Source organism: Pholis gunnellus (genome assembly GCF_910591455.1).
Source record: "Pholis gunnellus genome assembly, chromosome: 8".
Taxonomy (NCBI): domain Eukaryota; kingdom Metazoa; phylum Chordata; class Actinopteri; order Perciformes; family Pholidae; genus Pholis; species Pholis gunnellus.
Window position 1 is genome coordinate 14,919,954 of NC_136534.1, and position 20,027 is coordinate 14,939,980.

Sequence of the window (20,027 nt, forward strand, 5' to 3'; positions counted from 1 at the left end):
TTCTGTCACTTACAGTAAAATATAAAACCCACTTGATGAATTACACAGTGAGGAAGTTTGGGCATATTTGGAATATACTACCCCTTATCAAGGGATTTAGTGTTTAAGAACATTTCCCATCCAAAACCCTGAGGTAAATCAGTTAGGAGGCATTTGGTAATTTGAGGGTGAAATGAAAATGATAGCTTCATCTAAAATGTTCAGGAGGAAAGTTTCCTCTTTCTCTCGGAGGCACAATCTGATCCCTGCTCCCCTCTGCTAACACAAATCTGTTTATGATCTTTTTGCATTCAGTTCTAAGTGGGAGCAGGCATCTTGCACGGCCTAGGGCAGTGTTAGATGCCGTCACACACTCCAGACGGGACTGCTTAACTGCGGTCTGGAGCACACAGGCATGGGGCTGCGGAATGTGCATATGCTGGGAGGGGGGTTGGGACCAAAGAGAGAGGGGAAGCACAGCAGCGCCTCTCTTCACTCGTCACGGGTCTCCATATTTAGAGCACAGTGAACGTCTCTAATGAAGGCGGCCGATCACTTGGATTCCCTTTACTGGGGCCAAACATCTGGCTCAACACTGTGCCTGTGCGCTGCAGTGCCATTCATGCCATGTATGCCATGTGCACCCCTTATTAGAGGAGGTAGCCAATCTAAAAAAAGGATTGGGTGTGCACTCGGCAGTTAATCGTGTATCAGAGATCTCACTCACATTTGCTCGGATCTGTCTCGAACAGACACCCAAGTGAACTCAATGCAATTTGCACAGCTGGGAAACGGATATCATTTTACAAAATGTTTTATTATCTTTTAAAATGTTTGTACACTCGGTATGACAATGTGCTTACACAATACTTACAGGGTGAAACTTCCTCTGTACATAGAAAAATAATAACAAAAACCAGAAAAAAAGGAAACACTTGAAAATCTCCCCCACCACTGAAATAAAATAGAGGACTGTGAGTGAGTGGGGTCTTAAGTTTGACAGACTGATGTGGGAGCTGCATCAGGAGGGCTGAGCTGGTGAGGATGAGTGGGTGGGCTCCCTGTGCTCCCCCGACCCATACTTTCCTGCATACAGCGTTTGTAATTTTACACATTATTTTACACTTTCAATCATGAAACGATAGTCCTCTTACAAAGTGTCTGCTTATTTAAACATTCCCAAATCTATTATTCAATATATTCACATATAAAGCAATATACATTATGTTGAAACTTTGCTTAATGCAATTTAATAGGCTGCAACAAATCGGTGACCTAATGCTAATGAAACTACGTTGACAAACGTAAAAATCTTGGAAATTAATGAGTGAGTTTGTGGAGCAAGGCCGGCCTAAGTGTTGCTTAACTAAGAATAACGGTGATAAAAAAGAACCAGAACACACAAGATGTTTAGAAACTGTTAAAACTGCAATGCTACAACCTTCGTTTTCAGTATAATTCCTGTAAGAAGACGAATCCGGACAGAACAAGATGGGATAGGGGTTGGACTGGAAACAGCACATCAAACATGGCATTTAAACCCTGCACCCGTTATAATACATGAATTCATAAAAGACATACTGATCACCTTGCCAACCTGCTGGTTATTGGCTGATCCCTAAGTGTGTTGTGAGTAAAAGCTCATCCCAGGGAGGGCATATTACACAAAGCAGGAGACATGAAAAATGTAAGAATGTCCATAAGGATACCACTCAAACCTCAGCCTCCATCATGCATTCATAAAACAACAGAGGCTCCAAAGTCTTGTGGTTAAGAAGGCAGGGTTTGAGGAGCGGAAGCTTGGATCTCCACAGCCCAGTTAAAAGCAGCACCAGATAGAGTCAGTGTCAGGGGGTTGAAGCGTGCACAAGAAAAAGGAAGTGGGGAGGGGAGAAGCACTCGACTGTTCCTGTCATTGATCCATTTTTAACAGTGGAAAGTAACAAAGAGACTCTGATAAATATGATACCAAAGCAAACATTGAGTTATCCTCATTCAGGGCTAGAAGAGTTTAAAAAGTGGAATTGAGGTGATCATCTCGGGAACATTTAAGAGCCACAAATGAAAAACAAATATGCTTAAAATCAAACAGTCAGTGAAAACATTAGTCTCTGTAGCACCCCGCAGTGTCATCCTTTGAGACCACTGCACCTGGAGTTTTCGAGCCTCCGTCAGTCTCGAGAAAAAGGGGCTCCTTCGTGATCCACGGGGCCCGGAGAGCTTCTTCGGCAGCAGTGCAATTCTTAGTCAAAAATATGTGTAAGAAACTACTTCACGGCTCAGGCTGGCCAGTACACGCATGAAGGAGTGAATGGAAAGGCAAATCTGTGCTTCTCCTGTGTTAGAGCAGGACAAGTGTAACATCTGAGGCTTCTGAGGCTAGTACACCTCCGTGTCCTCTTTGGGCCTGTACACGGTGCCAAATCGCTGCATGTACTTCTTGATGTACTCCTTGGTCTTGTGCTTCACGTTCTCGTTACACTCGAGGTCCTCGGGATTATTGCAAGCTTTCAACTCCTTATTCATAACTCCGTGAGTTAGCTAGAGGAATGGTGAGAGGCGAGGAAAGAGTTAGACATGTTTCTTGTAACAAGACTACAGTAAATTATATAATTACAATGTATACGAGTTGTGGTAGAGCAGTTGGTTGGTTAATTCTGTTATAGAGACTTTTGTCCTTTATAATTGTAGACAGTAAAATGCAATCTCTAAATGAGCAAAGCCCAACTCGTCCTTCTGTTTATTGTGCCCATGTCCTCAGAGTCGTGGTATGTCCGAGTGGCACTCTGTGCAAACCACTTCCTACATACAGAATCCATGGACCCACCAGGAACCATGGAAAAAAAGAAAAGAATGCTGCCCTTTGAAGAAACACTGGCTGAAAAGAGCTTTTAGAAAGGAATGAGTAAAACAAAAGAGAGGAGATAATAGTTTACATTTACAATGTGTTCTTGGTCTCCTCCAAAAGCACAACACCAAAACATTTGGCTGGAAAAAGAACTCGTGGGAGTTTAACAATTTAGTTCTGGTTTGAGGGAAACTTTGAAAAAGTTTCCTTGAAAGTTAAACACTGACCAATACTTTCATTGTGCTCCGACTACGTAGAGGCCAAGGACGGGTTTACCACTTTTCTGCATTAATGGAAGCTAACAAGACGTGTAAACACCTTATTGTTTAACTTTACCTTTCTGGCCAGGTGTTTGAAATCTTCTGTGTTGCTGATGTGTCCAAGTTTGCAGTCTGGTTTCCGAAAAGGATTTAGACATTGCACTATGAACTGGGACATCTGAGTCACACACACACACACACACACACAGAAGAAAAAGAAACTTGTTAAAAATAGAAGAATATGTCCAAACAAATGACAAATTGCATGAGTGTCTAGAAGAGGTTTGGACATTTAAAACATCGTGTTTACAAAGACTCTTGCTTACCTCTTTGCGAAATGTCTCTTTACTCTTTTTAGCCAGCTCACTGGAAGTGTCTGCTTCAGCTGTCTTTGTGGAAAACTGTAAGGACATCATAGAAGAGATGGATGAGATGATTAAAACACGTTCTGAGCTATAGTGGAAGATAGTAAAACCATATTAAAGTGACATAACCTAGCAGAGTCATGTTCTCCAATTAAAATCACAAGTGAGGCCACACCTGTGCATCAGCTCAATCAAACATGACAACTGGCCGCCAAACAGTAGCTATCAAGGCCAGTGGGGCATCAAACAGCACCTGCTCACCAGCTACTTGACACAAAGCAGGGATATCCTGGCAGGACGCGGCCTCTCCGGCCCCAGCCTTCAACAACAAAGGCAAGCAGGCAACAGCTGACTGCCTATGCCCACAACAAAGTGGTGAGGATCAAAAGCAAGCACCAAGGATTCACACTAACTTAGTGCCAGGGCGAGGAATCCACAAACGGTTAACTTTGGGACGCTTTACAAGTGCCGAGCATGTGCCGTAGTTGCTGAATGTGAACACCACCACGGTCTAAACACATGCTGCTGGGAAACGGTCCATGACCTTGTCGCTGTTCTTGGCGGGAAATGTTGCATGAACAACATGGATCTCTCTATTTCTGTTTTTTTAAAGCTTTTTTTCCCCGAATGCCGTTACATCTTTTTTTTTTAAAAAGACAAAAGGGACACTTACGTGGTTAAACTATTAAACAAAAAAAACGCAAATAAATGCTAGCTCTTCCAGATGGCTTCTATTATCCTCAAAGTCAGGATAGGAAAAGAGGGGAAAACAAATGAGGCAGAGGAAGAAGAGATGAGCCACCCCTCCCCTGAGGGCCTTGAGGCTAAGGGACAGCTGAGCAGGGGGTGGAGTGAACGTCTCCATGAAGATTCTGATGACGCCATTTTGCAAGTCATCAACAAGCACATAACACTCACTGAATATGGTGTCGTCCTGAGGTTTTTTTATTTTTTTTTCCCCTTTTAAAACACAGCTGTAAGTAATCTCTCTTGTGCAGCATCTTCAATCACTTGAAGGAACAAACACTATAATCATGTCCTGCATCCAAGCACATACTTTCTGGGAACCAAACAAAAGAAGTGAAGCACACTTTATAAAACTATCACTGCAAACAGCATACCTTGGAAGGATTCTCATCATAGGTGGGTGTTCCCAGGTCCATCTCAGATTCATGGTCCACACTAGTGTTGTCACTACATCCGTCCCAGGTCGGAGGGTCCCACTGCGTTTGTCTAATGCACAGAGGGAAGTAATGTTAGATAGAAAAACAATGCAGCGAGGCTTCTAGATGCATAAACACACTTCACAGCAATGCCTACCTTGTGGCAATATGGTAGTAGTAGATCTTGCCCTCGGGATCGCGGGCCACCTTCCAGGTGGGAGGTAGGACGATGGTTTTTGGTTTGGGGGGAGAGGGGGGAGGCAGGTCTATCACATTGTTGGGTACAATCATTTCCTGGAGATTAGAAGAAATGGAGAGCGAGTATCAGCAGCAAAATCCATGGAGCTTCTCTTTGAAGTACCTCTTTTGGGTTTTGCTCGGAGAAAGAACCCGATTCCCTTTAGCTGCATGTTTAAATGTAGTTTAAAGTCATTTATGACTGCATTGCACTTAGATTCGTAGTTACAAATGGGGCCTATTGATTCCTTTTCATTATGTGTTCCATCTTTACTCACATCTTAAAAGTCACTTCATCATTACATGGACAGGACCCACATCTGTAGCTAGTAAGAGCTGAATAATTTAGATATATACTACCCCCTTGTGGCAACACTGAGACAATAGGTGTCCTAAGAATCACATACAGCATAATTCAGATTTCAAAAAATCCCAAAGCAGAGACCGAATAATAAACTGTTGCATCGCATCCCTTAAAACAGTGACTCTATAATGTGACCTCTCGCTGCTCAAGAAAAATAAATATATCTTTCCTTCACAAATATCCATTTGGTTTGCAGTTGTGAATTATCCGTCAACATCTTGCCCCATTTCAAGTAAAAAACACCATTTTAGACACAGAGTGTGCATGAAGTACCTGTTGGACAGTTTGGGATGTGACAATGGTGGTGACTGTGCCTCCCTGCTGCACCACCACTCCCTGCTGATGGCCAGGATACACAGGCTGGCCATGCAGGTAGCTCGCTGTGGGTTCAGTGTACGCCTTCAGAAACACAAAATCCAAATCAGATTACGCAGTTACTATGGACATTCAGAAATCACGTTCAATAACAATTTATCATACACATGATGGATTAAAAGTTTGCAGCAATGCACAAGCAATAGAGTTATATGATTGTTGTACCGAGATTTCTTTTCCAAACCATATTTGATTACTTTGCTTCCGTTTAAAGCTTAACATACTGCTGAAAAACACTAAATTAGTTTGGCAAATTATGTTACTATTAAAGTAACATATCACGATCGACCTCAAACATTTTTAATTTCACACATTAATTGCAAAAATGCATTTCAACACTGTATACTATAGAGAGCAATTAGAAAATCCAAGTCCAGCAAAATCCCCAGAGGATGTGAGCCCCAGGCAAAGAGCACCCTACCTGTATGACGGGAGCGTTGGCTTGTGGGTAGGCGGTGGGGATGCTGTAGATGGTTTGGCATGGCTGACCCTGGTAATAGATGGCTGTCTGTGTCTGAGGCGGTGGCGGGGCTGTGGCGTACTGCTGTGCAGGCTGTGTCTGCACAGTCACTGCCTGCTGAGTTGTGGGATCCCAGAGAGTGGTGTAGCTCTGCTGGCTCTGTACCTGAGGGGCCACCTGGGCGGGTACAGAGAGGACAGCTACGCCTGCGTCCTGAGTTGCTACAGTTGGCTGGGAATACTGTTGGGGGTTGCCAGTGGCGAGGTCGGTGGTGGCGATGTGCTGAGAGAGATTAGAGACCGGAGTGGCCTGGGAAGTGGAGGATGGGGAGGACAGCCCCAGGTCTGAGACAAGACGCTGAGGAGGTGTCTCTTCATAGGTCAGGGTGAGGTCAACCGGAGGGGTAGGAAGCAGTACTTTGCCTGCATTGGGGTTAGTAGGATCCACAAAGGTCTGGATGGGATATCCAGGAGGGTAGGTAATGAAGCCAGGGCTGGAAGCATAAGCCAGAGCAGGGTCATAAGCCATAGTTTGGAGCTGGAGCTGCTGCTGAAGCTGTTGCTGCTGAAGCTCTTGCTGCTGAAGCTCTTGCTGCTGCTGAAGCTGTTGCTGCTGCTGAAGCTGTTGCTGCTGCTGCAGCTGTTGCTGCTTCTGGGCTTCCCGCTGAGCAACCTCCTGCTCGAACAGCTTTCTGCGCTCCTCTGTGGATAGCTTGTTGCGCTCTTTGCCCCGTGTCTTGCTGCTGTTAGATGTGTCAAACCTTAAAAATCCAGAGAACAAGATCACAGTTGAATGCAAAACGTTTACTATGACATGACGAAGATTACAGTATGCTTTGAAAAACACTCACCGCAAGGAAAATAATTCTTACCGTTCTTCAGTGCGTCGGCTGCTCCTCTCGTAGGATGAGGGCGGTGAGGCTGAGCGTCTCCTCCGTCTCTCTGTGCTGCGTTGTGGAGTTTTGTCAGAGACTCTATCACGGTCTCGTTCCCGATCCCGTTCTCGGTCGCGATCTCTGTCCCTGTCCCTTTCCCTGTCCCTGTCCCAGTCTCGATCCCTCTCCCGGTCCCTGTCTCGATCCCTGTCTCTGTCATAATCCCGGTCTCTGTCGCGTTCCCTCTCCTTTTCTCGCTCCCTTTCACGTTCTCGGCTACCAGAAGTTGTGCGTGGCGTCAAAGCTGCGTCTCGATCTCGGCTGCGATCTGTGAGAAAATCGAGTTAGCCAAAATCAAATGGAAAAGTCCAAAAGTTAGCTTTGGATTAAACTTACCATTTGCTTCCTTTTCCACCTGACTCTTCTTTGGTATTCTGTACACCTCCTGAAAGGGCAAGCACAACAAAGTTTAAACCTTGACTTTAAATTACAGAAAACAATAGCATGCAAAGAGAAAATATTACTTGGCATGTTTCACAACGTCTTCCTTTAAAAGTGGTTTGAGCTCACCTTCAGATCCTTCCAGCTGTCCAGAAGCCTGGCAGCCATGCCACTAATGTCCAATGCACTGAGTTGGGGCTCCTGACTCCTCTCACTCTCCACATCTGAGACACCTTCCTCCTCATCCTGAGAAGGAGTTCCTATCACTGATGGGTCCACGGGGGCCGCAATGACCTCAGAGGGCACACTGGCCTCGGGGGTCTCAGAGCTTGGGGCTGCATCAGTGGTAGCTTCACCAGGTTGCGCCTCGCTGCCTGGAGGAGGTTTCTCAGCTTCTTGCGTCTCTGCCTGGGACTCCATAATCTCTGAAGGCTGCTCAGGTGGAAGCTCAGCAACCTCTGTTTGGATGGACTGACTCTCTGGCTCAAGAACTTCAACGGCGGGTTGGTCTCCTTCCAGTTCAGCCTTTTCTGTCACTGGCTGACAGGTCTGCTCCTCCCCACTCTCCTGTTCTTCACTAGGCTCTTTTGGCCCCTCAAGTTCACCCGTTTGACCCTCATTCATGTCCGCCTTAATCTCAATCTCCTTCTCCAAATCCAGCTCAATGTCTTCTTTTACCTGCTCAGTTTGAGGTTGTTGTTGACTGCTTAAATTCATCCCCGTCTCTTCCTCTTTCTCCCCTTTGATCGGATCCTCCTCTTTCACCGACTCTTCCGTCGTTCCTTTCGTTGGATCCGCAGCTTCGCAAACAGGCTCTGCCTTCAACTGTTTGCCGTCAGGAAGTCCTGAATGTGAGGATTCATCTTCTTCCTCATCATCGTCCTCCTCCTCTTCCTCCTTCCCATCAGATGCTTTGCTGGCGTCAGAGAGTGCGCTGTCCAGACTGTTTTCACTGATGATTTTAAGGCGGCGGTACACAGCAGGTTTCGAAGTGTCACCATCCAATTCTGGTCCCAGTTTGGTGGAGGACCCATCAGGAGTGTTGAGGGGTGTCTGAGCACGGGAGGTGTTCTCGCTGGAGTAGCCATCCATCTCAGCAGGGTGAGGGAGTGCTTTTGTCTGGGCCCATCGCTGAATGAAGCTAAGGACTCTGCTCTCCTCCAACATGTTCTTAGTAGAGATAGGCAGCACAGCCAAGGTCTTCATAATCTGTAAGCAGAATCCTGTATTATTAGCCATCAAACAGCAAAGGGCTGTGTATATAACCGTACAGGCTTTTTTCAAAATCCTTATTACTTCAGTGAGATGTAGCGACATTATGAATGTTTTAATGCAAACTCTATGACATATGTCACCTCTGACTGCAGTTTGATGTTATTGGCACTGTTGCCTTTAGCTTCAGAAAGCTCCACCATGAAGATCCACAGCAAAGACAATCCATGATGGTCCAGGAACTGCTTCAGGCATGATGGGTTTTGAGTATCCTATGCCACACAAACATATATATTACGTGATGCAAATGATAATCACAAATACCAACAATATAAAACAGGCATCAACCACTCAGGTCATACCTGTATGAGCTTGAAACAGATGAGTTTCTGCTCCATGGTTTCCACTCGGACCATTAGCCTGCAGAGAGCCACCACCTGTTTCTCATCAGATAGGCCTTCTCCATTCTCCAATAACGCCTCAAGCTCCTCATCAACCTGAGGAAGGACAAAGTGATGTCATCATCAAAAATAACACATTTCACTTGGAGAAATTGTCTTAGAGACGTTTTGGCAAGAGAAACACCTGTAACCACTTTAGCATTACTGGCAGCCAGATGTAAAGCAATGAGAAGACACACTATGAAATATGACTGAAAGCACTGACCGTGGTGAGAGCATTCTTTCGACTGCGGTCTTTCTTCATCTTCCCTCCAGCTGCCCGGACACTGACTCTGTTCTCCCCACCCAGGAAGCCTCTGCAGCTGGGTGCTCCACAGAAGCATTTCTGCGCTTCTTTGCTGTAGAAAAAGAGAAAACAAAAAGGTGAAACTACCATGGCGATGCCATCAATTAGGTTAAATAACTTTTCTTTCCTTATTAACCTATTAATCTGAAGATATTTAATTATCACAAAATAACTGTTGTCAGACATGCAACACAAACATAGACAGCACAAAATACAAGTGTGAAGATAAATAACTGCAGAGGAACAGTACCCATATCTCTGGAACTGGTAGTCAAACGTCAGTTCAGTTCCTGCAGTCACCGTCCTGGAGGTGAAGAACCCGACTCTAAGCTGGCCATTCACAGTCCACTGGATTGGGATAAAAATGATCATCAAGCAAGTCAGCTTTCAGTAAGTGAACCTGAAAGAGTATTGTATATTTTGCCACTGTACCTTCTGGGTCTCACAGTTGGGCTCGCAGCTATGGTTCATAAACCGAGAGCAATTCCCCTTCAGCGTTGCATCAATGATCTGAAGGGACATAAAGCAATGTCAACTATTTCTACCACTTTACCTGAATCATAAAGCCAGATTGCAGTTTAAATATTAACATTAAATACAATGTGTCACATCATCCCGTACCTCATTATTCTTTAGAGACATGAAGTAGTAGTGGATGTTCTTGTTGCGAGCATATTCTTTCACCCTCGTTTTGAACTCCTTGTGGTCCAATACCTCCCCGCAGTATTCCAGCACAAAGGTGTTTCTGAAATACAATTAAAAATGAATAAATAAAACCGGAGTAAGTCGCTCTACAATTACTACTATCTTTGTGAATATTGTAATGTTACAAGCAGGAAAAACATAAAAATACTTACGGAACCAACTCTCTAGCTGCCCGTAGACCCCAGCCCTTGTCTTCTGTGAGGATAACCTCGAAGTCTGCATGTTGTCTCATCTGAAAGCGTCGGTTGGAGCAGTAGGCTCCATTCAGGCACCGTGAGGAGCTGGAAAAAACAAAACAACCAAGTTCAAAACATATACTTTAGCAGGATCAAAGTTTTGATTGCAAATCACCATATTTTAACAGGCTTAACTCTATTAAATTCGCTGAATTTCGACGTTAAACAGCATGATTTATACTGACTCCTATCCGGCTCTTATTAGGTACACTAGGTTTTTGCTAAAGCAACAAATTTGTCAGGTAGTTGAAAATCAGATAAAAGTTTTTGAACAGGTTTTGTCTATACCTTTCTCCAGTCATTGTGCAATCCTTTTACTACTAATTAAAGTATTTTGTAATTCCAGGCCATATCCTAACCTAGGAACACTGCAAAATGTTTAGTAAAAAAACATTGCATTCTTAGATGCTGTGTTTATGTATAATAATCTACTTACCACTCAATCATTAGCAGCCGGTTCAAACAGTCTTCGCCGCATGCCAACACTCCTCTTGAACGCTCCTCTCTGGGCAGCAACGGGCATTCACATTGCATTCTCTTGATATCTCGATGAGATTTGCTCTTCTTTCTGCAAAAAAAACATTTAAAAAAACATTGAAAACTCAAGCCTGAAAGCACTTGAATATTTTTTTATAATGAGGTTATTCTTTGTACGAACAAAACAATTAGTTTTGTTCATCGGACTGGACAACAACGTACCTCTCAGTCAGATACATGTTTTCCTCAATCAAGTCAAAGTATGGCGGCATCTTCTTGGACCTGGAACACTCTTTCCATCTACTGCCGTCTCGAAAGTCTCGCAGACTGAGTGTTGGACGCTGCACCTCAGCTTTGACATGACTTTCCTTCGTGCCGTCAGCATCTACTTGACGGTCCCTTTTGCCTGCCGGCCCAGCTTCCGCCTCATTGTCCGAATCCGACTCGATCTCTGGCCGCCTCTTCTTGGGAGGGCCCCGGCCTCTGTGGGGTCTAAAATGGTCTTCTCTAGGGGGGTCCGGCACAGCAGAGCCCCTGCTATTGCTGCTTATTTCATGCCCTTGAACAAAGCTTGATGACCCAGGAGCGTGAGGTCCATTGCATTCAACAGCTATTTTACTGAGGTCAGACAGTTTATCCCCGCTGTAGTCGTCGTGGTCATTAGTTAGAGAGTCAGGATGAATTTCACCTGCAAGATCCTGATAATGTTCATGCACATGGAGGTAGGGTTGTCTGCTAGTCTGTGTGTTTGGGGATTGGTGGTTCCAGGTGGCATTACTCTGCCTGTGCTCCTGTTCCTTCAGAGGGATTTCAGTCAGTTTAGTGTTTGGTATCGGTGGCCCATGACTGCTATCAGGCTGCTGGTATGTACTACTGGGCTGCTCTGCTTGCGAAAAATCCCAACCCAAGCTGAATCCGTTTCTGTCATTGATATTGTCAGCATTGGAGAAATCATCATGTTGGTAATGGGAGTACATCCTTTCACCTCTGCTGCTTACATTATGCGGTTTGTGCCCTTGCTCACACTGTCTGGAATTATCAAGGCTGTGGGCGTGATCCGTGGCACTGCCATGGGCACCAATAACACCGGCCACGTAAGGCTGCACACTGACGGAGCTGGAACCCTCCGAGTGACTGGTGCTATCGATCATATTACTCTGGGATTGACACAACATGCTGCTATGGGATAATTCGTTTACACCAGCACATGGAGCACCGGTCTCCGTGAATGCGGAGGGACTCCCCTGCATTTGCTGTGTGCCTTGATTTGGGATCACATTGATGTTCACATTCTGCAGTTCTGAACTTCTCATTAGACTGCATGCGGAGGCTCCAGTGTCACGTGACTCCATTGTTAGGGAAGAGTTCTTTGGCACCACCACCACAGAGTGCAATCGTTTTAGAGCCTCGCCGCAATCGGAGTCATACTCCGAGTTGTCACTATCGCTGACCTCGCTCTGTTCTCCTAATGCATGCTGATTAAGTAATGCTCTCTTACTCAATTTGTTCTTGTGAGAGCTGCCCTTGGATTGGTCTTCGTGATCACCTCCATTCCAACTCTGCATCTTTGCAGCTTTGTCGACCTGTGACGCATCATTTAGGCGCAGAGGCTCGTCTGTGTTTGCTCTTTGATGAACACTCAGTTTTAAGTCACAGTGGTCAATGCTGGTGCTCGCTCGTGAAGGCTCACTTTGGTCTTTGTATTTATCGGTCATGGATTTGCTGTCTGAGCCAACTTTCTGCTGAGAGATCTCAGTCTGCTTAACCAGTATGGAATGTGTTTCAGCTTCTTGCTGAGCAGTATCTTTAATGTCAGAGTCTTGTTGGGTATTGTCTTTAGAAAACTCTATTTTTTTGACAGAGATCACTGTTTTTACACTAGGCTTACTCTCTGCACAAAGTGTCCTCTGTGAATTATCACTCTCCAAGGTGTCCTGCCCGACAATATCCCATCGGGACTTTTTGTTAGCACTGCTGCTCTTTTTAACAGTATTCATATTTTGCTGTTCAAGTATCGGCTGACCCTCAGATTCAAGACACGGTGAATCAAATATGAGCGGCAAGCTTGTTCCACACGGCTTGTCGACTGTCAAAACTTTAACAATCTCTGGTTTAGTGTTCTGCTGGGTGACAGGTATATCAGCTGTGTCAAGTAAGGACTTTGGCCCGAGCGAACAGTCAACGACCTTCTTGTCCTGGCTGCATATTATACTATCATTACTAATGCATGGATTTAAGACGGCTGCCTTTGAGTTCACAGGTGGTTGAATATTAGAAGAGAGGCCATCCTTCACATTGGTCAAGTTTTCCAGGGCTGCATTTACATGCGTTAGGCTTTCACTTAAGGTTATAGCTGAGGTCTCAACTTCACGATCTGATTTAGTTTCTTCTGATCTCGTGGATGACGATTCTTGCAAACTCTTATCAGTACGTGAGACAATCTCCTTAACATCCTGACTACAATGTTCAGTTCCAACTTGTTGGGAAACCGATTTTTCTTTTTCACTCTGAGAACGCGATCCTGTGATATTTGTACACGGCGGTGCTTCGCCAGGGCTGTGAAATCTGTCGTTTGATTGTCTATCATGTCCGCTGGTTTTCTGGGAAGATCTAGAAGGGGTCATCTGCCTCGAGTCAGGCCTGCTGGTTTTCTTTAGTGAGTTTTTACAGTTCTCCTCCAACCCAGGGCTTTTATCAGAGGCCTGTGATTTTCCCTTATGATCTGCCTCAGTGTCGCTAGAGCTGCCTTTTTGCCGTTTTTCATATGTTTGAGAGTGGGTATGCATACTGGAAGAAGAGGATTTGCTGTTGGTCTCTGTCTTATGATGAGTGCTAGATTTACGGTAACTGGAGTCCAGATCAGGAGAGCACTTGCGCTGGGAATCAGAGTCTGATAGTCGCTTTGAAGTCCTTTCACACTTTGACAATTGTGTCCTTTTATCCAACTCTGAAGAGTGAGGAGAATCTGCAGATTTAGAGGCTTTCTCAGATTTGGAGTAGGAACATGATTTAGACTCTTTATGCGAGCACGAATGGGCGGACAATCTACTGGAGTCACTTGTCCTTGTCCGTGTCTTCCTATGGTCATCCTCTGAGTCGGAACTGTCCCGAGTTCTGTCAGTGCGAGAGCGAGAACGTCTTCTCTCTCTACGCGGAGAACTCCGGTGAGATCTTCGATCAGAATCGTGATAGTATGACCTTTCGGAGCGTGATCCTCTGTCGCCTCGGGATCTCTCTGATCTGGAGTGAGATGAACTTGTCCGCGACCCTCTTGATCTAGAACGTGATCTAGACTTGGACCGTCTGCGATCTTTGTCTGATCGAGATGAACGTGAGGATGCGTGTCTGGAATCACGGTCTGATTTGGAGTAACTAGAAGACCTTTCATAATTCTCTGACCGCTTAGAGGTACTTTTTTCCTTTTCCTCCACATGTGAACCAGAGGAAGACTTTTTTACCTCCTTGCTTCTGCTGTCAGAGTTTCTTTTACTTTTAGAGTCAACTGATTTGCGGCTAGAAGACATCTGGCCTGAATCTCCATCAGATTCCGAGCCAGGGGGAGCACTATTAGATTGGGACCTGGTTTTCCGTTTGTCTACCTTACTATCCTGCTCAGCACTGCTGGAACTCTCTCCATCTTTTCCTGAGGAAGGAGGTGGCTTCTTGAGGCTAGGAGTTACCATTGTCTCAGGGGCTTCAATGTGGGAATTCTCAGAGGGGCAGACACTGACGACACTCTGAGGCTGGGGTACTGGAAATTCAGTTACACTTGTTGGTTTCTGCAGAACCTCCAATTGAGGAGAGAGAGGTTCTTCTGGCACAACAGATGTTGGTTTCTCCTCAGTCACAGAGTCACTGAGAATTTGCTTCTTGAAATGCATTTTAGGTAAGTCCGTTTTCAGTTTGGTGGCTGAGCAGACCGGTGCTTCAGGAGGTGTCTCTGCTATTGTTGGCACCATGGGTATCTGGTTTTCCTCAGTTTTGCTGTCCGTATTCTGCTCTTCTTTGTCTGAGGTTGACTGTGATGGGGCAGCGTTAGGCTCAGCGCCAGACTTGTCAGGACTGGCAGGGATGAAGAACGGGCTCTGCAGTGGCTTCTTGGTCGGCGCGAAGCTGAAGGACACTTTCTGACGATCTTGATCTTCTAAGTTGACCTTCATCTTGGTCCCTTTAGGCAAGAGATGGTTGGATAGCATGACTCTGGGAGACAGGCTTTTGATTAGCGCTGCCTTGGATAGGCCCTCCACCGTCACCTACAATAAAAGGGAAACCACTTGTAACTTGAGTTTTTTGCAAATGGTGAAATTAGACAGTGATCATCAATTTTGTTTAAACTTACCGAGGCACCACTCCCCTCATCTCTATAGTTACACAAGAGCATCATGGGAACATAGAAAGAGAGAGGAAAGACAGAAAACAATTTACACAGTTCATGCAGCACAACAACCCCAACCCTCATCCTTCCAACATATTTAAAATATAAGGACGACTGACTGAGGTCCCGGAGGACCCTAAGAATAAACTACAGTCATCTGAAGAAAAAAAACAATTAGCTTATTAGTTTATTAAAGATAGTTAATTTGCACGTTGTCTAAATAGAAAATAGACAAAGCACATGAGGAAGTGTGTCTGCTGCATCCGTGCCTGTCTCCTTTAAAATTACTGACAGGGTGCCCCTACCCCCCTGATAGTATGCAATACTTTAAATTAGGACACAGGGCAGATATTTTATCCATCTATTTGATTTTATCTATTAAAACTGCATAGACTGCATTTGCAATTGCAACTTTTGACTGGGGGCACCAATATCTTGGTGCTCAAAATACTTATTTAAAAAGAATATATGGAAACAATGATATGAAGTCAGTAGGAACAAACTGATTGACTAAGTCATGAAAGATTGTAATGATAGAATAGAGCCCCTGTGAGACTAAATGTATACCTCCAGATGCAACACCTGCTGCCCAATCTACAACTGTGTTAGGTCTTCTCTTTCCACCACCTGCTCCTGTAACTCTGTTTCTACATATATATATATATATATATATATATATATATATATATATATATATATATATATATATATATATATATATATAAGAAAAGAGACATATATAGAATCCTTTTTTTTTATTTAATCATAACCACTTTTGGCATTTATAAATTATGGAGAGTGACAGGAAATAAGCAATATACTGGATTATCCCAAACTTCACATGGAGAACAATCCAATGAAATAGCTGAAAAGGGGGAGTACGTGGCCATTGTAACTTGAATAAAAATAAAATCTAAAATGTGTTATTTATTTAAACAGAAGAACAACAGTGCTTTTTTCACTATGAATGTTTTAAGTTGTCTGAACAGCATTCTCCATGAAAATGTATCAATATTATGGGGTTTCTTCCTCAACTGTACATAAGTACTCTATGGTGTTGATGTTCTTGAATATTTCATCCACCAAAACTTGAGGCCAAGTGCTCAACTGCTTGTTCTGGGGGCAGGACGATAAAACAGCTCAGTTTAAAATAAAATATGAATTGAAGAACCAACTCAGGTTCTAAAGCCAACGCCTTGCTCAATAACAGGAGAATGACTTTGGTGTAGCAGAAAAATTATGCGATTAAAAAACTGCCATTTTCAATTTACATATTATGATGAGAGATTAGCAAGGTGTGTGGGAACTGACAACAAAAGGAAACGGTTAACAAAATGAAATAGTTAGGTGCACCAGTTCAACGATTGTAAAAAGTAAAGCAGAGGTTAGGCTAAAAATTAAGCATTATTATTTCTTCACAAATCCACTATGGCTGCTATGACTTGGGAGTGCTGCAATACCTGAATGGAAATACTTTATTTTATTTTAAAAAGTAAAGGCCATATGAAATAATAATTGTTTGTATGACAGGCAGGACTGTCTTTAACCTTTCTATTGTTAGGTCCATGAGGTTTTCTGACAGAAAATAGTTTGCATTTCTGTAAAAACTGTAAACAGCAGATATAGTAGGTTATACGTAGAATATCTGTGAGGGTCCCTAAAACAAGCCTGGAAATAACCTCCAACTCACATTATATAGCTTAAATTGTCTACATTGCTGGGCTTGCAACTGGTGCAGCCAATAAAAAAAAAAAACAGCAGAGGGCAATAATTCAAACACAGAGATGCCAGTATTTAACATGTAAGAAACATGAATAGTTGGGTTTTTGCTCCTCCGTTTGCCCTATTATAGTGTGTGTGTTTTCCTTAGGGTAGGCTCAATGTGGGCACTGAGCAACAATTGGGTCATTTAATCTTTGGGGGTTTTATTTTTTCCTTTTCTCTCTGTGACCTTCAAAATGAGACACATCTGCTGTGACATTCTGTTGTATAGAAAGGGCTGTGACAAGCAGATTACAGTCAAATGATTAATGAACTGGGCCTACTAGACCAAGAACTGTCCGTTTTAGCTTGATGTTGCAGTTGTATTTTACACCACATTTAATAATGTTATTCCAACTGTAATGAAGAACTGTTTCATGTTTCCAGCTAATAAACATGAACTGTGAGCAGCACTAAACATAATATCCGATAGCAAGCATTGCGGTGATCCATCGTTTAGATATTGTGACTTAAACGGATACCTGATCACAGGACCTGGAATAACTTCTTAACAATGTCTCCATTCCTACAAATCATGTAATTTTGTTCATGTGAGAAATATAAATTACACATCTTCACATTTTATTTAGAGGTGTATCATTGTATACCACTGGCACAGGCCCTGATGAATGGATAAAAGCAGATGAAAACAACGGACATTTTGCAAAGGATAGTCTTGTAGTTCTAAATGTAAAATAACTATCATGCATAAATAATGACAATGCCTTGGACTTGGGATGACCTTGATATGGAGATGTTTTAATAGTAAATAAATGGCAAAAGTATCTGCACAGACTGCATCCAAAACAAAATACAGTTTGGAAACTACACTAAAATTATTTTTGATTTCATATCAAACTACTCTGAACAAGACATACACTGTGAGTTGCATTTTGTGCTGTCTAATACCTGATCTCTGATTTGAGCAGGGTGTCCATTGAGAAACTCGTCTAGGGTTAGTAGGCCTGAAGAGGCTGCAGGCCAAGAATAATCCAAATCAGAGAAATGAGCCCTCCAAAGTGACGCCACACCTGACAAAAGAAAGATAGGGTTTCAATGAACTGAGTCTGGTTTGTCCACAACACTTCACAGCTACTCTGTCAGGAACTTTTGTAATTTTGGCATCGTCAAATAGAGGTTATTAGTAGTGAGTGTGGCTGGTGCAAAACACAGGCTTCCCTCCCTGAGACTCCTGTTATCTGTTGTTGCAATGTGGCAGAGATAACATTACCAGTTTCACCGTTTAAAATAATGTAATCTATAGAACAAGGATCCCTCCTTTTCTCAGCTAGGTGGGTAGCTAGTCTCCTCTTATCTCGCGTTGGTTACAACAATAGTAAAGCTCAGTAGTACTATCATGGTCGAAGATGAAAAACATGGATGCAGGGTGAGCTCAGAACACGCATCTCATTATCAGACATGTAACGTTAAAGCAAGCGCAAGCCAATGGCCTACAGAAAACAAAGGCTGTGTGTACAATGAAGCCTTGTGTGTAGGAACACATCGACCCTTTTGTGAAAACAAACGGTGACTGTTTCGAGGCTAATTGAGAAATTAACTAAAGCATGGCCTGTGCGGGAGAATGTGATCCAGCCTAAATATGGCCTTTAAAAAGGTTAGGTCTACCCACTATGAAAGCGAGTAACGTTAGGGGATGTGTAGCAAACCTAGCAATACAGTGTAATATTATATCAAGATTAGCTAAGTAGTCATACTACATCATACGTATATATAAGTAGTAATCTGGCAGGTAAGATGGCATGAAGTTGGCTGTTCGACTGATACGCTGATTTAGAATAAATATCAGAACCAGCTAAAGCTAAGCTAACGTGTGTGAGCTAACACTAACAGAGAGCTCTAGTGTGCCATCTTTAAAGATAGCGTTAGCTCGTGTTGTGCTTAATGTATACTTCGTGTTGTTAACGCTGACTAGCAAACACGTAGATGCTTGCGAATGCAATCCGTGTGACGATTGGCAGGTTTTTCGGTTGCACAGCAGAGGTAAACTAATTTGTTTCTATAAACGAAGACGGAACTCTACTAGCATTAGCAGCTAATGCAAGCTAGGTTAGCCTACTGTACTAGCGGCCACTAGGCTAACGATACTGTTGTTAACTTGTGTTTTTACTATCGATCTATGATCGGTGGCGAAGGTGTAAAGTAAAAGTACTACAGGTCTCGTGGAGAGCTCGGTACGTTTTCATTGAATAAATAAGCAAGAAAGGTTTGATTATTTGTTTCCGTTCAAGGATATGATGGACCCTCGAGTCTCTGCACCCGGCTTTAGTAGCATGCTAGCTAGTGTTGTTTTGTCCGACTTGTATGTAACATGGCTAAACGACAACCTAATAATAAGTAAATACAGCAGTTCACGAGGTACTTACTTGACGAAGTGCTTAAGGTCACAAGGTTCCCCCATCGTCGAAATCACCGTCAATCGACCCTTTGAAAAACATCAAGCAACAATGTATGCCGACGTCAAATCCATACGGAGCTGTCGGAAACGATCGTCGGCTAGAGGCTCCGCTGCTGCGCCCCAGCTTCAGCCTGGGTGAATGCTGGTACTATCGAGCTAATCGAGCTAGCATGAGCTCACATAGTTAGCCAAGAGTTGAGAGATCAAGAACACGAATCTCCAAGAAAACCAAGCCCCCAGAAAGTGTCTTAATTGTGGGTCAACCGGTTAATTACAATCAGAGTGACAACCCCGATATGCTTGAAGGATTGTGAACATATCTCTGAAATACCTTTTTATTCCACACACTGATCCTCACAGTGTCTGTTTAGCTGTGGCTGCTGTGTTCAACAACATCACATGATGTGGGAACGTAGCTGGCGCGAACCCTGGAGCGCACTGCGGGTCCGAGCCATCAACAACTACAGCGATTTACAGAATATAATATAATATATATATAGCCTACATATACATTTGAAAGCACTACCTTGTTTGAGAAGAAACGTCAGGTAAGGTGTCACAAAAAGACATTTCACAAAATGCAAACAACTTTATTTGGTCTGAATTTAGACCTAATAAAATAATATACACATATACAACTCTCAATTTGCCACACAGGAAATTCCATGGTCTGACAAAATGAAATTATTTTAATATTTATTTTGTGCTCCCCACACAACACTCGAGCAATTC

The 20,027-nt window shown here is 43.5% G+C and overlaps 1 protein-coding gene across 2 annotated transcripts; it reads right to left on the reverse strand.

Moving 5' to 3' along the window:
• Nucleotides 1–821: 821 nt before the first annotated feature.
• Nucleotides 822–19,400, reverse strand: setd2 (SET domain containing 2, histone lysine methyltransferase). Of its 2 annotated transcripts, XM_079164794.1 has the most exons (22): nt 19,264–19,400; nt 17,789–17,910; nt 15,083–15,104; nt 10,966–14,996; nt 10,703–10,834; nt 10,183–10,311; nt 9,947–10,070; nt 9,758–9,835; nt 9,576–9,673; nt 9,245–9,377; nt 8,941–9,075; nt 8,722–8,850; nt 7,496–8,575; nt 7,322–7,370; nt 6,923–7,253; nt 6,013–6,811; nt 5,490–5,615; nt 4,773–4,909; nt 4,574–4,685; nt 3,414–3,488; nt 3,164–3,265; nt 822–2,520 (listed from the first exon to the last, which is right to left on the reverse strand). In XM_079164794.1, exons 2-22 carry the CDS (start codon nt 17,815–17,817, stop codon nt 2,359–2,361), a joined length of 8,013 nt encoding a protein of 2,670 aa, XP_079020920.1. In that variant the 5' UTR covers nt 17,818–17,910; nt 19,264–19,400; the 3' UTR covers nt 822–2,358. The 2 variants fall into 2 exon arrangements, with proteins under 2 accessions (XP_079020920.1, XP_079020919.1); XM_079164793.1 differs by lacking the exon at nt 17,789–17,910 and having other exon boundaries at nt 19,264–19,373.
• Nucleotides 19,401–20,027: the final 627 nt, after the last annotated feature.

Coding starts and splice junctions, on each gene's coding strand:
- setd2 (XM_079164793.1), bottom strand. CDS start 19,298: ATGGGGGAACCTTGTGACCTTAAGCACTTCGTCAA. Junction 7,254..7,321: donor GGTGGAAAAGGAAGCAAATG/GTAAGTTTAATC, acceptor ATTTTCTCACAG/ATCGCAGCCGAGATCGAGAC. Junction 4,910..5,489: donor CATCCCAAACTGTCCAACAG/GTACTTCATGCA, acceptor TCTAATCTCCAG/GAAATGATTGTACCCAACAA.